A 15643-nucleotide genomic window follows, 5' to 3' on the forward strand; every position below is an offset into this window, starting at 1 on the left:
GCTGCTGATGCTGTTTTGCCTTATTTTAACCTTGTGATCTCAGTGGAAAAAATTAATGTTTGAATTTTTGCTGTATATGCTTCATTCACTGCCCAAAATGCAGTGAGTGAGCTGACCGTCAACAGTTCAAACGCCTGTAAATCCAACCATGAAGAGTTGCAAGTTTCCCTTTCGTTATTTTCTGTGCAGAACAAGCTGTCGATTTTGTTTGAATTATTTGGTGTTTGGTTTAGAGTTTTAACTGGCAGTGATGATAGGGTGGGTCTTGATCTTAGTGAAAATGCATACTCAAATAATTCTTGATTTTAGTGGCCCTTCTAAGACTTCCTAGCTAGGAGTGTTTGCTTAAAACCTGTTCACAAAACTCTTAAGAGCAAGTTTTACTAAGGAACTCTTAATATAAGAATACAGGGCTGAATTTGTTTTTATGGATGTCACATTTTATGAGCGCATTCTCTAAAATCACAAACAGACAATGGTATAGAGAAGTGTAGCTGGCAGGGAGGAGAAATATATAAAGATGGAAATATATAACTATATGCAATGGAAACTGTGTGTGTGGCTAATTCTATTCAGATTCTAGTCATTTTCCCCCGATCAATTAAACTTATCAGTGGATATATTTAAATCCCATTTCAAAAATGCATGCATATAGCGATGGATAATTCAGAACCACCAAAGATGAGAGGGAAAAAAAGGCAAACTTGACTATAAACTAAGAAAACACCTTTGTGATGCATGTGATATCTTTTTAAAAGGTTGATGTCATTGCAATACTCCAATATATGTGAACAGCTGTGATGCAGATTGACGACAGCAGGCGTGCTTCAGATAATTTCTGAGTTCCTCATTACTTGAACAACCAAATGCGTATTTTTCCTGTTCAAATTCTTTGTGTATTACTCTGATGATAAATTCCTAACGAGGAGTGGCACGACCCTAACTTTTGAGTTTCCTCATTAGTAGGAACTGCCCCAAGTGAAAACCTGTGAAAGCATCTCATCATCAGACGATTGATACTGGCGTGTCCTGATTGTATCTTACAGCTCAAAGGTCCCAGTTGAACAGGAAGATAAAGCTTAATTTTGCCATTCCAAACTGTTCAACACACACTGCTAGTTGCATGTTATCTTCAATCTGTTACATGCAAATAGTTCTCCGATACCTGCGCTGTTTGACGAATGATGTGAACCAGGGCTTTAGTTGTGATGTCTCTTAGTTTGAAGTTTGTAAAATCTGCCAGTGACTTACAATGACAATGTTCCACATCCAAAATGTAACCAACAGTGATGGTGGCACTGTAATGTTAGCATTCTGTAGAGTTCTTGGGCTTGTTTTTGTACATTCTTGAACTCAGTGGCATGAATTATGACAAAGCTGCCTCGTGCACTTTTATTTCCACCAATCGAAAAGAAAACCTAAGATGACCTACAAAACGAATCATTTGTCTTCTGCTGCATTGCAAGCACTAGTTTTTACTGGTGTATATCCCCTCAAACTCAGAACCTTCCATGAAAAATGTATGAAATTCCTCCAAATTCAGACACAAATGTATACTGGTGTAAATTGGGATATAATAAAACTGTTATTTGACAAATTCATCAGTCTCCTTATTCATTTGCATATGAACCATCCTGCTTGGTCAAGGCACATGTCAGGATCAGGATGATTCCCTAACAGGATGCCGAAGTCTCCAACCTAGAGTGAATGAAGCTGAAGAAGTGTATTTTTGGTGAAGTTCGTGTTGAGTTGACAGCTGTTGGGCTACACCTGTGAATGATCCTCATTACTTTCTCCGCTGGGACCTCGTTGTTGGAATGTAAGAGTTGTGTTTTATCTTCCTTTGTTTCGCTCTGTAAAGAAAATGCAGTTTTCCCCCAAAAAATATATAAAGCGATTTTCTTAGAAAAGCTTTATTTAAAAGGAATATTTCACCCAAAAATCAAAACATTTATATACTGATTTGGAACCATATCATGGTGCGTGTAAATTTTGACGATTTGCTTTCTCTTATGTGTTCTTAGAAATAGGAATAAAAAAATCTCACTCAACCAGACACAATCATTCATGACTAATAGCTACACTTCTGTCGTTATGTTGAAAGTTGCTTTGCAGCATTTTTGGCCAACGCTTAATTTGCGATAAGAGACATACTTGTTTCATCTTGTTTCTTTTCCCATTTTGCAAATACAGTAGGAGACATGTCAGGGTTTCTTTAATTCAAGCAATCCATTTCTTAATGTGAAGTTGTAAGTTCCTCAATAACTCCCAGGACCGAACACTCATTTATCAACATCATGTTCATTTGCATCCATAATACATTCATAAATGATTTTTTTGTACCTTTCAGATTGTGTTTTGTTACATAGTACAAATACATTTGATCATTAATATACAGAATTATATATTTTATACCTTTTTGTATTTTGGGAAAAGCATTTCTAATGCTGTTCTTCCTGTGATACGGGGTGCCAGGTCAAGTAAAAATACTGTATATATATATACTGTATATATATATACTGTGTATATATATATACTGTATATATATATACTGTATATATATATACTGTATAATACATATACTGTATATATATATACTGTATATATATACTGTATGTATATATATATACTGTATATATATATATATACTGTATATATATATATATATACTGTATATATATATATACTGTATATACTGTATATACTGTATATATTAGTAAAATAGGACTGATTAAACAATCAATAGGTGATATGACCCATAGCTATACGCTTATAATAGATGATGATGATGCATCCTTGCACAGTAAAGACAAATATGTGTTCATTACAGAGAAGCTTTTTGAGTTTTTGGGTGAATGCAATTCTTAGGATTCATTTGAACATTCGTCAAAAGATGCACTGTAATGAACAGTCTCTGTCTAAATTAAATCTATATTACATCTATACAAGGAAGTAAAGCCATTAAATGACAGGTCAATGACAGATGAAATACCATGCATTAATTGGAAAAACTGGTTTATGGTTGTTTAAGAAATCTTTTGGTTGTAGTCACTGTCCGCCTACATTGATCAAGGATATTTAAAACTGAGATGTGCAGCAGCATCATCATTGCGTTCTGGTTTGAATTGTTGCACAGAGAACCAGCGTGGTTCAACAGCATTTCATCTCAGGTAAAAATGACTTCTTTTATACCATCTACTCACTCTTTCTATTGCTTTTGTTTGACATAGCAATTGTTTTGTGATATTAGCTCATGATATGTGAACATTTTCATTTGGGGTTAGGGTTTCTCGATTGTGGAACTGTAAAACCTAAGTTTAACTGGCTAAAATGAGTTCATTTTACTTGGATATTATACTCAGTAACTGACTGTATTAAACAGAACTCAAAATGAATGAGTTACAACAGATTTCTAGTTCAGCATGCTTTGCTTCCGACATTTAAAGGAGAGTAAATGTTCAAATTGAATAGTGATTTTGTGTTTTTGCTCAAGTTTAATGGGGGGTGGTGGGGGGGGGGTCTGTTATTGTCTGTGTATTGGGGGATTACCATTGTGGTGAAGAACAGAGCCTGTGCTCAGATTGAGGATTGGGGAAGTTACATTAAGACTGTTGCTTTATTTTGCAGTTAACAGAAAGAAATTTGAGTTAAATTAAAGATTGTGATTTTATTAGTTTTATGCACTATAATTAAGTTTTAGTTACACAAAATATTTAAGCGGATTTGTTTAATTCAGTGGTTTCCGATCCTGGTCCTGGGGACTCCCCGGGGAGACATACAAAGGGTTAAGAAATATTATCGGTAACACTTTAGCTTAGGGTCCGATTCTCACAATTAACTAGTTGCTTATGTTATGGCAGTTTTTCACTAAACAATCATCTTTGGCATAAGAGATAGTCTGGAATCAAATAATCATTTCAAAAGTAATTTATTTCTTGCAAGAAGGCCCAGTTGCCACACAGAAGTCACAAGTACAGTCTGTGGAACAAGTGCGACCAGGAGGGAGGGGCAGGCCAGTCTTTATACTCTGTTATTGTTATCTTCCAAGGTTCTTTAAATTCCATAGATGGATAAGACACCACCAGTGATCCTATTATACACTGAACTTTAGTTTAGCTTACTTACAGCCTGCAAGTCCTAAATTGGACACCCTTTGACCTTAGGGGTCAGGGCTTCAGCCTTCAAAGCTCTCCCCCTCTTTCTCCTGCTTCGCAGGCGTTTCACATCAATCATTATATCACATAGTCAGCAACACACATGGTAGTCAATCTAGTGTATGTTAATGAAAATCAAAGTAAGTAATGAAAATCAAAAATCTCCCATTACACTTATTAGCATGCACATTACTAGGATATTGGCTGTTTATTAGTACTTAAAAAAGTATTCTGCATCCCTTAATCCTACCCAATACCTAAACTTAAAAACGACCTCACTAATCAGCAGTAATTAAGAAATGATTGAGGCAGAAGTTAATATTGAGAATTGGACCCTAATCTAGTGACCCACTTTATTTTAAGGTGTCCTTGTTACAGTGTTATTATACATTTGCGTACTGCATATTATTTTAGGAATAGGGTTTCATGGTTAGTTGTATTTAATTATGCATAACTTACTGTTATTAGCATGCACATGTAAGAGATATAACAAGAAACACTGGCTTAAGGCTATTGGTTTCCTCAAATAATTTGAATTACCTTTGAAAGACTTTCAAAGACATCTCCATATTTTTATTTCAACTCGTCTGGATTATTGTAATGGCCTCTATATAGGTATTAGTCAGGCCTCTCTCTCCAGACTGCAGATGGTCCAGAATGCGGTAGCTCGCCTGTTGACGGGTACACGAAAGCAGGAACATATTACCCCTGTTCTCGCCTCTCTTCACTGGTTACCTGTCCATTTCAGGATTCATTTTAAGAATTTGGTGTTTGTTTTTAAATCTCTTAATGTTTTAAATATCTTTCTGACCTGATCAAGCGGTGCTCTGCTAAGAGCACTTGGGTCTGCTGACCATTTGCTTTTTGTTGTCCCACGGGTAAAGTTGAAGAGCAGGGGTGACCGATTTGCAGTGGTGGTCCCGAAGCTCTGGAAGAGTTTGCCCCTCTACATTAGACAGGCTCAAACACTTGCTGTTTTTAAATCTGGCCTGCAAACTTATTTTTATAGTCTGGCATTTGTCGCTATGTGAGAGTTGTTTTTTTTATTGTGTCTTATTGTTTTCTTCTGTGCTGTTGATTGTCTGTATCACTGATAGTGATATGTGATATGTGTGTACAGCACTTTGATAAACATAAAAAAAAAAAAAAAATGCTTTATAAATAAACTTTGACTTTGCAACTTTAATAAATGTAAACAACAAAGTTTTTGCAAAAGCATCTTCTAAACAGCAAATACTCAGTTTGGAATGTTATTTAGGTTATTGTGCAAAATATATATATTTTTTTTTGGTTGTTATTTAAGAGCAAAGCAACAATTGTCATAATGGCATAGTTTAATGGGAATATGATGCATTATAAAAAAAAAAAAGTTTGCCACTAAAGTCGAAATTTTCTCAAAACTAATTTCACTTTTCTGAGGTACTTTATCAATTTTTGTAAAACTTTACAATAAGGTCTAACAATGAGCAGTATACAATCAGCTGACATGAACATAAAATGAGCAATATATTTTTACAGCATTTCGGACGCAACCTTTTCAGCAATAAAAAATGAAACAACTGTTATGTGTATATAAACCATTTTTGGTTATTAGTATAGTTGAATTGGATCGTCGAAGGTCAGCAGCAAACACATTGGTTAATAAAGTGATATTTGTATATCACTTTATTAAGTATATTTGTGTAATTTGATATTAAGGATATTTGTGTAATTTAACATTTAATTTATTGCAGGTTTGGTAATATTGAATGAATTTTCATTAATTTTGAGGAATACTGAATCTGTTTTTGTGCAAGTGAGATGAGTAAATGCATGCTCACATTTAGTCTAGAACTACAATAACCATCATGTTTACACAGCGCACACAACGCCTCTGGCACTTAATCCAGATTTCTCTCAACATGTGGAGACAGGAGAGCTGTCAGTCAATTAATGGGACTTACATTACATACTATATGAAAACGTAACTCGGATATCTTCTTGTAAAAAGTAATCTGATTACGTAACTCATTACTTGTAATGTGTTACCTGATATTGACCAATTGGTCTCATGGTCATTTTTCGTGGATGTATCAAATCAGTGAGGGGATCACACAGATGTGCAAGCAGAATAACCAGAAATGTAGTTATTCATATTCATTTTACTACTCATTTGATATGGTGTATTGCTTCAACTCTGTAGCAAAAGTATACTTCTGCTACATCTTCTGTCTGTAAAATAAATGTGATTTTATAGATCAATTTGACGTCTCCAGGAGCGTTCTGCCAGAATGGCGTTTCTAATCTCGTGTACATCACTACTCTTGTTGGTTAATGGTAAGTTAGTTTCATGAATTACAATCCTTCATTTCATCCCCTTTCAATCCTTTACTTTCATTAACAATGAAGAAAATGTGTTTTAAACATTTTGACAATTTACTGCTTATTAGCACTTTACATTTGTATCTCTACAAACAAAAATGAGATGTGGAAAAGGGCCTAAATGTGTTTGGAATGTGAAAACATAATGAACTGCATGCCTCAAGGAAATCAATTAATGCTGACATGTCATTTGTCATCTAAAAACATTGAATTATGCGTGGCATTCATTTCCTGCTAGTGTAATTTGATAATATCTTGTAGCGCTGATTGTTCAATTTACTTAATTATAATGAACTAAAGCAACACAATCGCCAAACATTTTGTCAACTTAATTTCATTCCGTTTATTATGTAAAATAAAAAGAAGTTTACATGATTCATGTAGTCCGAAAACACAAGTGGAACTGGAAACTGGAAATTAAATGAAACTGGGCAATGAAGTTTTTCTTTTAATATGTTATGACATTTTTGTGGTTACTGTTGTTCTTGTGGTTAGGTTGTGGGTGGATACAGAAAGAATTGCTTCAACTAATGAAAAATATCCATGCTAATGAAAAATGTCAGTGGCGTGTAGACTACTGCAGACTAGACTAGACTACTACTACCTGCACGACTACTAATTTCTGCTAGTTGATTTCTTATCAAAACAATACTCGAGTTACTCGACTACTCGTGGTTCATGCTACTGTAAATGAAAATACATGAAATAGATAGATCAATAAACATTTATTAATTCATAGCCTAATGCAACAATTACATAATTAATCTCTCAAAACATTATAATTATGACATTTCATTTAAAAATTTTCATGTAACAGTCTAAAGCCAAATAAATAGCCGTTCTTGCCTTTCATTTCAGACGTCTGCTTCTAGGGGCCGTTCACATATCGCGTCTTTTTCGCGCTCAAGGTTGTTATTTCAAATGTAGGCGCGCGGCGAGCGCGCTCATAATGGAAGCAACGTGGTGCGCTAGTTTTTCCAGGCGCGCCGATGCCGCAGCGAGATGAAAACATCTCAACTTTTCAGAATGCCTCAAGCGCACCGCAGGTCATGTGACAAAAACCAATCAGCTTCGGCCTTTCCGTAACATCATCGAAAGCTCGGCCGAACAGCTGATCGTAGCTGTACAGCGCGGCAGTTCATGGTTGCATTATAGCACCGACAGACGCCACGCGTTTAGGAGACAGCGGCACGGCCGCGCTTTCCACACGTTTTTAGACGCAACATGTGAACGGCCTCTTGCAGAGTTGGCCAATTACAATATTTTTGTCATCCTTGATGAAATACTTCCACACATCTGACGTGTGGTGTCTGTTGGTGACTTTCACCATTTTTAATTCATTTATGGTTAATGGACGCTCGAGTAGTCGATTGTTTCCGACAGCGTCGACTAGTGGTTGAAGTAGTCGATCTATGGACTACTCGACTAGTCTATGCAAGCCCTAGTGGCGTGACACATAACTTCTTAGTTGTTAGTTTCATTTGCATTTAAGCATGTGCTGTGCTACAGAAATGATTTATTATGTCAGATGTCACATTTATTAATCATAATTACATTTCGTGCTGATCGTAGCTGTACAGCGCGGCAGTTCATGGTTGCATTATAGCACCGACAGACGCCACGCGTTTAGGAGACAGCGGCACGGCCGCTGATCGTAGCTGTACAGCGCGGCAGTTCATGGTTGCATTATAGCACCGACAGACGCCACGCGTTTAGGAGACAGCGGCACGGCCGCGCTTTCCACACGTTTTTAGACGCAACATGTGAACGGCCTCTTGCAGAGTTGGCCAATTACAATATTTTTGTCATCCTTGATGAAATACTTCCACACATCTGACGTGTGGTGTCTGTTGGTGACTTTCACCATTTTTAATTCATTTATGGTTAATGGACGCTCGAGTAGTCGATTGTTTCCGACAGCGTCGACTAGTGGTTGAAGTAGTCGATCTATGGACTACTCGACTAGTCTATGCAAGCCCTAGTGGCGTGACACATAACTTCTTAGTTGTTAGTTTCATTTGCATTTAAGCATGTGCTGTGCTACAGAAATGATTTATTATGTCAGATGTCACATTTATTAATCATAATTACATTTCGCGCTGATCGTAGCTGTACAGCGCGGCAGTTCATGGTTGCATTATAGCACCGACAGACGCCACGCGTTTAGGAGACAGCGGCACGGCCGCTGATCATAGCTGTACAGCGCGGCTGTACAGCGCAGGGTATTATATACCCAACAACTGTAGCTGTACAGCGCGGCAGTTCATGGTTGCATTATAGCACCGACAGACGCATAATTGTACATTAAACCATAACACAAAACACAGATTTGGTGCTCACGCAACTTTACTTGTTAAAGGACAACTCCCGTGAAAAATTAACCTTGGGGTAATTAACACATGGTTAAAGAGTCGACCGTTCCCTGGGGTGCGTTTTCATGATAATCGAATGTAAAGAGTTTTATTTATAAAAACAGATTAGCTCATAACACTATGGGGCACAGAGTAAGTAAAAACAAATCGCAAGTTAATACCACTAACAAGGCTCAAAATAGCCTCACACTAACACGGTAACATAATGAGGGTCCCTACATGCAAACCGAAGCATTGAGAGCGTTGTAAGTGTACAGACAGTTTAATAAGAAGATACTTTATAAAGACAGTACATTACGCGTTTACAGGCAGCGGGCATCTTGGAAAACAGACTCGATTAATCGAGCCACGAACGCCCTGCTACGTGAGCTGGTCGATAAATTATGTTTGTGAAATCTAATGTAGCAGGGCGTTCGTGGCTCGACTAGTTGATACTGCTTTCCAAGATGGATCCTGCCTGTAAATGCGTAATGTACTGGCTTTATAAAGTAATCTTCTTATTAAACTGTCTGTACACTTACAAAGTTCTCCATGCTTCGTTTTGTATGTAGGGACCCTCATTATGCTACCGTGTTAGTGTGAGGCTATTTTGAGCCTTGTTAGTGGTATTAACTAGCGATTTATTTTTACTTACTCTCTGCCCCATATACTATTGTTATGAGCTAATCTGTTTTTAAAGATAAAACACTTTATATTCGATTTTCATGAAAACGCACCCCAGGGAACGATCGACTCGGTAACCATGTGTTAATTACCCCAAGGTTCATTTTTCACTGGAGTTGTCCTTTAATATCAATGTTGAAAACAGTTGTGATGCTTAACATTTTTGTGGGCACCATGATATACCTTGTTTTTCAGTTATTTCTTAAATATAAAGTTCAAAAGAACAGCATTTATTTGAAATAGAAATCTTTTGTAGCATTTAGAAACAATTTAATGCATTCTTACTGAATAAAAGTGTACATTTCAAAAACTTTCTGACCCCAATCTTTTAAACATTAGAGTCAATTTTCTAATTGAACTTCATCCTTTCCTTCATGACAGTTGCTTTCAGCATCAGTGAAGATCCTTGTTCCAACTATGAATCTCTGGATCGTCCCTGGAGAGCCACAAATGAAAGTGGATTATACATTTGTGATGACTCTTTCTCCTGGAAAGGCTGGTACCGTTTTTTCTACAATGGAATGAACATCCGAATGCCAGAGAGCTGTGTTAGTGAAGACAGCTGTAACGCGGACATCAGTCTGTGGCTCAACGGTTCCCATCCTCAGATAGAGGACGGAGTGGTGACCAGGGAGATCTGTGGGGCGAGTTTTTTGAATGGCTGCTGTGATGATCGATTCTCCCCCATCAGAATCAAAGCTTGCCCAGGCGATTTCTATGTCTATGAACTTGTGAAGCCACAATATGGGTGTTCAGGATACTGCACTGGTACTGTGTTTTTCCAGCTTTTTATAATGTATGTTGTATGTGAACATTCATTTTCACTAATGTCTTAATTTATACCCTCTTTTTAGATATCAGCACAATATCCCAGACAGCTTCCACTGCAAGTCCAGCTATGATTACTGTACCCAGCCTTACCATGTGTAGGTTGCAAAATACTATCAAATAATGAATCATGCACATTGAAATTAGACACTTTATTTTCTTCAACTTGTGCTTTAAAGGAATAGTTCACCTAAAATGAAACTGTCATAATTTACTCATCCTTATTTCATTCCAAAACTGTAAGCATTTCATTCAGTAATTTTGAAGAAAGTTGGTTACCAAACCGTTTTTATGACCATTGACTTCCATTGGATGGACAAAAAAAAGAAATGTTTTTCAAATATATTATTTTATGTTCCACAGAAGAAAGAAAGTTAACCATAAAGAAAATCATTTTAACTCTTAAGAAATTAGAGGAGACCACACCACAACTATAACAATAATAACAGAGGAATTATATAATTGAGTTCACTTTAAAGGTGCATTAAGCAACTTTTTCATGTTAAAAATACCCGTTTTCTAACCCATACATGCTTAAACAATTGCCTGATGGGCTGAATGAGCCCTTCTCTGATCACTGAGATTGTCTCTATAATCCTGTAAAGTAAAATAAATAAGAGGGATTCGGGCCGGAATTTTAGACTGGGCGTGACGTCATGCGCGTTCACGGCACGCTCACCTGGCTGTCTGGCAGGTTTGTGTATTCGCCGCCATTCTCCGTATAAGATGGATTCTAAGAGACCGGCTTGTAGTTCATTTCAAACACCAACGCAAACTCCACGTAAGATAAAAAAAGAGAAAACTTTTGTCCGTGAGCGTGCACACTTCTGGCTGCAGTTCCGCTTGCCGCCAGAGGGGGCATAGTTCTGCAAAAACTCAGAGACTTGCGCAATGCACCTTTAATACTGTAGTATTTTTTTTTTTTTTTTTTTTACCCAGCTGATGAACACTGACAGGTGATCAAAATCCATTTGACTTGGAAGTGTGCGCTGCAGTTATGTTTACAGCAGTATTTTAGTTTATAGTTGTTTTAATATATATATATATATCATTATAGTGATTGTTCTTGGTGTGAATAGGACTTTAGAGTCATTTGAATTGCAAAACTTGTAACCATAGTATAGTTTCAAAAAGTACCAAAGTCCTTAAAATTAAAAGATAGCCAACAGTAATACATGTTCGCTGCATGTAGGTCCAAAAATCTGCCAAATAAATACATGACATGCAATCAATGGGACATTTTGTAAATGAACACCCTATGGTTAGCCTGTGATTTTCATGTGACATTTTTTTTTTTTTTTTACGGTCATTTACGCACCATTATGTTGTTCCAAAATTGTATTCATTTCTTTCTTCTGTGGAACACATTTTGAAGAATGTTGGAAACCAAACAGTTTTGATGACCATCAACTTGCACTGCATGGACAAAAACACTTAGATGTTTCTGAAAATATCTTCTTTTCCACAAAAAAACTACAACTAATTCTAAGGGATTAGAGGAGACCACACCACAACTATAATAATATTATAACAATAATGACAGAGGAATTTAGGTTGGGTTAAATTTTACTGTAACAATTTTTTCTCCATCCAGCTGATGAACACTGACAGCTGATCAAAATCCATTCAAGTGTGCGCTGTGGTTATGTTTGCAGCAGTCTTTTAGTTTATAGTTGCTTTAAAGTACATAAGAACATTATAGTCCATCAGTATATACATTAATATAGTTCTGTCATGAATATGTTCATGTCTCTCGGAGCGTTTGGCATGGTAATGGATATGACAATGTTGATATGTTTGGTCTTGGCGGAATAGATATGCTACTGTACACTGCTGCTGGTTTTATTGCTGCTGCTGCAGAGCAAGTACGGGACTTGCTACTAGTGCCAATACATACATGACACGCTGCTGTGAGCAAGTAAGATATGCTGCTGCTGTACAATATAGCCTACATGAATTATCCGTAGCAGATCTTTGCAGGTGGAGCTGGGGAAGGTGGAGGGTTTCTGAAAGCGCGCAAACTCATTGGCTACAGATACAGCAGGAACCAATCAGCTTTGCCCTATAGATAACGATGTGATTACGAGCAGGTTGAGTTAGGACTTATTAGCCTGCGTCATCTTTTCATGACAGAACTTTGTATTTATAATTATTATAGTGATTGTTCTTGGTTTCAATGGGTGTTAGAGTCATTAAAATCCCCAAAACTTGTAACCATAGGATAGTGCAGTGGTTTTCAAAGAGTTACTCTAGTTTCACACAGTACCATAGCTGCTTGTTATGTGAAAACTTTATGCTCGAGTGCTTAAAATCAAATGTTGACAAAATGTATTAATATTGATGTATTTAGTGCACGTTGGTCCAAAAATCTACTAAATCAGTAACATGAAATACAATGAATAGAACATTTTGTAAATACATTCACCAGGTTGTTAATCTGTGATATTCTTTTTCCAGCCTAACATAACTTGTCCATGTTGGCATCTGCTAATTTTACTAGCTTCAAAGTGACATGAATTTGCACCACAATGATGTAAAGTTTGATTTGATTTGTATTTAGCATTGCTTTTCCTTGTTGTTTGTGACAAGGATATACCCTACAACTTGACTATATCCATACCCTACAACGGGAGTAGTTTAGCCATAAGAACCTCCCACTGGTACCAAACTGTCAGGATTTGAAATGACGTAACTTATTTCTTTTGGTCTCAGCAGCTGCCATCGACACTGATCCATGCTACAACTACAACATTCTCGACAACTACTGGAGAAACACACTCAATTACTGGCATATGTATGGATATATATCTGGATATGATGATTCCCGTGTTGACTGGCATGGCTGGTATCGACTCTTCATTAATGGATCGAGTGCTCAGATGCCTGAGTGGTGTTTCAGTTATATGTCATGTGGAGGTTTTAGTTCTCTGTGGCTTGATGGCTCTCATCCTCAGCTGGAAGATGGAGTTGTTACTCGTGACGTCTACGGCTCTGCTAATGGCCAGTGCAATTCCTACAGATCTGACCCAATCCAAGTCAAAGCCTGTCCTGGAAATTACTATGTCTACAAACTTACAAGGCCAACGCCATCGATCCCAGAGCCTGTATATTGTGCAGGTACAGTTATTCTCCTTCATGAATTATATTATCACCTTTCATATGACAACTGCATTTACAGACTTGTTAATGCTAAATGGTATTAATCGTGTAGTCTTGGACTTATTTAATCCACAATACATATAATTAACTCTTTATAATTTCACTATAGTTACATTCAACACTCCAAATACTGATCCCTGCTATGACTACACCAGTCTGGATGAGCCTTGGCGAGCCACTGACAATTCTGTCTCCAGTAATATGTGTGATTATAATGTCAACTGGAATGGCTGGTACAGGCTGTTCTACAATGGTCAGAGTGTCCAGATGTCAGAGTCATGTGTTGGTTATGGCATGTGTGGCTCAGAGAACCCACTGAGGCTCAACGGCCCTCACCCACAGCTAGAAGATGGAGTGGTCACCCGGCAAGTCTGCAGTTCCACAGAGAATGACTGCTGTGGTCACAGTTCTCATCCCATACAAGTCAAAGCTTGTCCAGGGAATTATTATGTGTATGAGTTTGTCAGGCCACTATTGTGTGCATCTTACTGTGCAGGTAAACATATTTTCATCATTTACACTTCTTGGTTTGGTGAATGTTTTATGTTTTGTTGGAAAATGATGGACTTTAATAAAAAAAAAAAAAATGTCCCTGGTACCAGATGTCACAAGCCTTAATATCCCATCTGCGGCTAAAAAAGCAGTGAAAAGCAACCAAAACCTACAATCCACGTCTGAGCGTGTCACTGACCCAGGTAAGGTATTGCACTTTTTTATAATGTAAAAAAAAAAAAAAAAAAAAAAACTCTAACGTTTTTAGATTTAGTTATTTACAGCTTTAATTTCCCAGAACATTGCGATAATCTGGTACAGAACATTAAGTGATTAAATTGATTATTTTAGGTTTTATTTTCAAAACCATAATCTAAACTGCCCTGAACTTTGCAGGGGAATTGTTAGCCTACTATAGACAAGCTACTTATAACTAGTTATAAGATAACTACTGCTACCTTGCACTGTGAGAGTTGCAGTGAAAATAACATTGTGAAAATCAGATGAATAATCCCTCTGGAGAAACCTAACTGGTCTTATTATTGCTACTGCCTAGCATAATCTCTAATGAATGGAAAGAGCATCTTACCTGCATGCAAATCCTTCCCAGCTAACACACGAAGTACATGTTACAGAATTGGTACTTTTTGGTAAATCAATTATTTACTAATTTTGAACGTAACTACGACGCTACATACTCGTAACTTACTTCGATCCTAGTGAAGTAACAGTGCGAGCCTCCGCATTTGCGCGTGCAATTGAAGAGTGCACGATACAAAGGAAGGCCAAAAGGTTCAAAAACACGTAAGTGTTGTAAAATACGCGTGATTCAGACGTCAGTTCCCAGTTTAAATGTGTCAGTATCATTGGCTGCTGAAGACTTGGTTAAACCATTTCTGTAAACCTAGGAGTTGCCTGCCGCTCATAGGCTATACGCCTAAAGATCCTCTTATTTCTTTTTGGTGCTTTTCTTCCTTTCTTGTGTTGCCCCAAAAAATATATATATTGCAGTTTTATGATTTTTATTTTTTTATTTTTTTATCAAGATAAGATTGCCCCTTTTTGCACATTAGTAGGCATTCTAGCTGTAACACCATTCACCACAACTGAAGTTTTCTAACATTAAAAACATTAACATTTGAATGGGGAAAAGGGTACAGATGTGGTTCTTGATCAATGTGAGTTTATGATGCAGACAATTGTAATGAATATCTGTTTTTGATAAACATCATAACCTTGTTTTTTAGATTTAATTTAATTTACCGCTATGGCCAGCAGGGTGCCACCAAGATGCTTCACAGGGACCAAATTACAGAAACGTCCTATCTTAAAGAGAGAGTTCACCCCAAAATGCAAATTCTGTCATAATTTACTCACCCTCATGTTCTTTCAAACATGAATGAGCTTCTTTCTTCTGATGATCACAAAAGAAGATATTTTGAAGAATGTTGGTAACCAAACAGTTGCTGGTCCCCATTGACTTCCATAGTATTTTTTTTTATATTTGCATGAGATACTACATGCTCTTACATGCCTTTACTGTACAACAAATGGTATGTATTGTGTTGCAGTTTATTTATTTATTTTCAGTACATACTTGTGTGCGGTCATGCA

At 37.0% G+C, this 15643-nt stretch overlaps 1 protein-coding gene across 1 annotated transcript in view; it reads left to right on the forward strand.

Moving 5' to 3' along the window:
- Positions 1–3093: 3093 nt before the first annotated feature.
- Positions 3094–15643, forward strand: part of LOC309485642 (uncharacterized protein) — a gene marked incomplete at its 3' end in the record, with an annotated part of 64074 nt that continues 51524 nt past the window's right edge. The window contains exons 1-7 of the mRNA XM_082152574.1: positions 3094–3170; positions 6391–6470; positions 9932–10318; positions 10405–10476; positions 13094–13495; positions 13647–14033; positions 14140–14232. Of these exons, the coding sequence (XP_082008700.1) occupies positions 6425–6470; positions 9932–10318; positions 10405–10476; positions 13094–13495; positions 13647–14033; positions 14140–14232 (1387 nt within the window). The 5' untranslated portion in view covers positions 3094–3170; positions 6391–6424. The remainder of the gene's footprint in view (positions 3171–6390; positions 6471–9931; positions 10319–10404; positions 10477–13093; positions 13496–13646; positions 14034–14139; positions 14233–15643) is intronic.

This window comes from Leuciscus leuciscus, assembly GCF_965113295.1.
Source record: "Leuciscus leuciscus genome assembly, chromosome: 21".
Classification (NCBI taxonomy): Eukaryota; Metazoa; Chordata; class Actinopteri; order Cypriniformes; family Leuciscidae; genus Leuciscus; species Leuciscus leuciscus.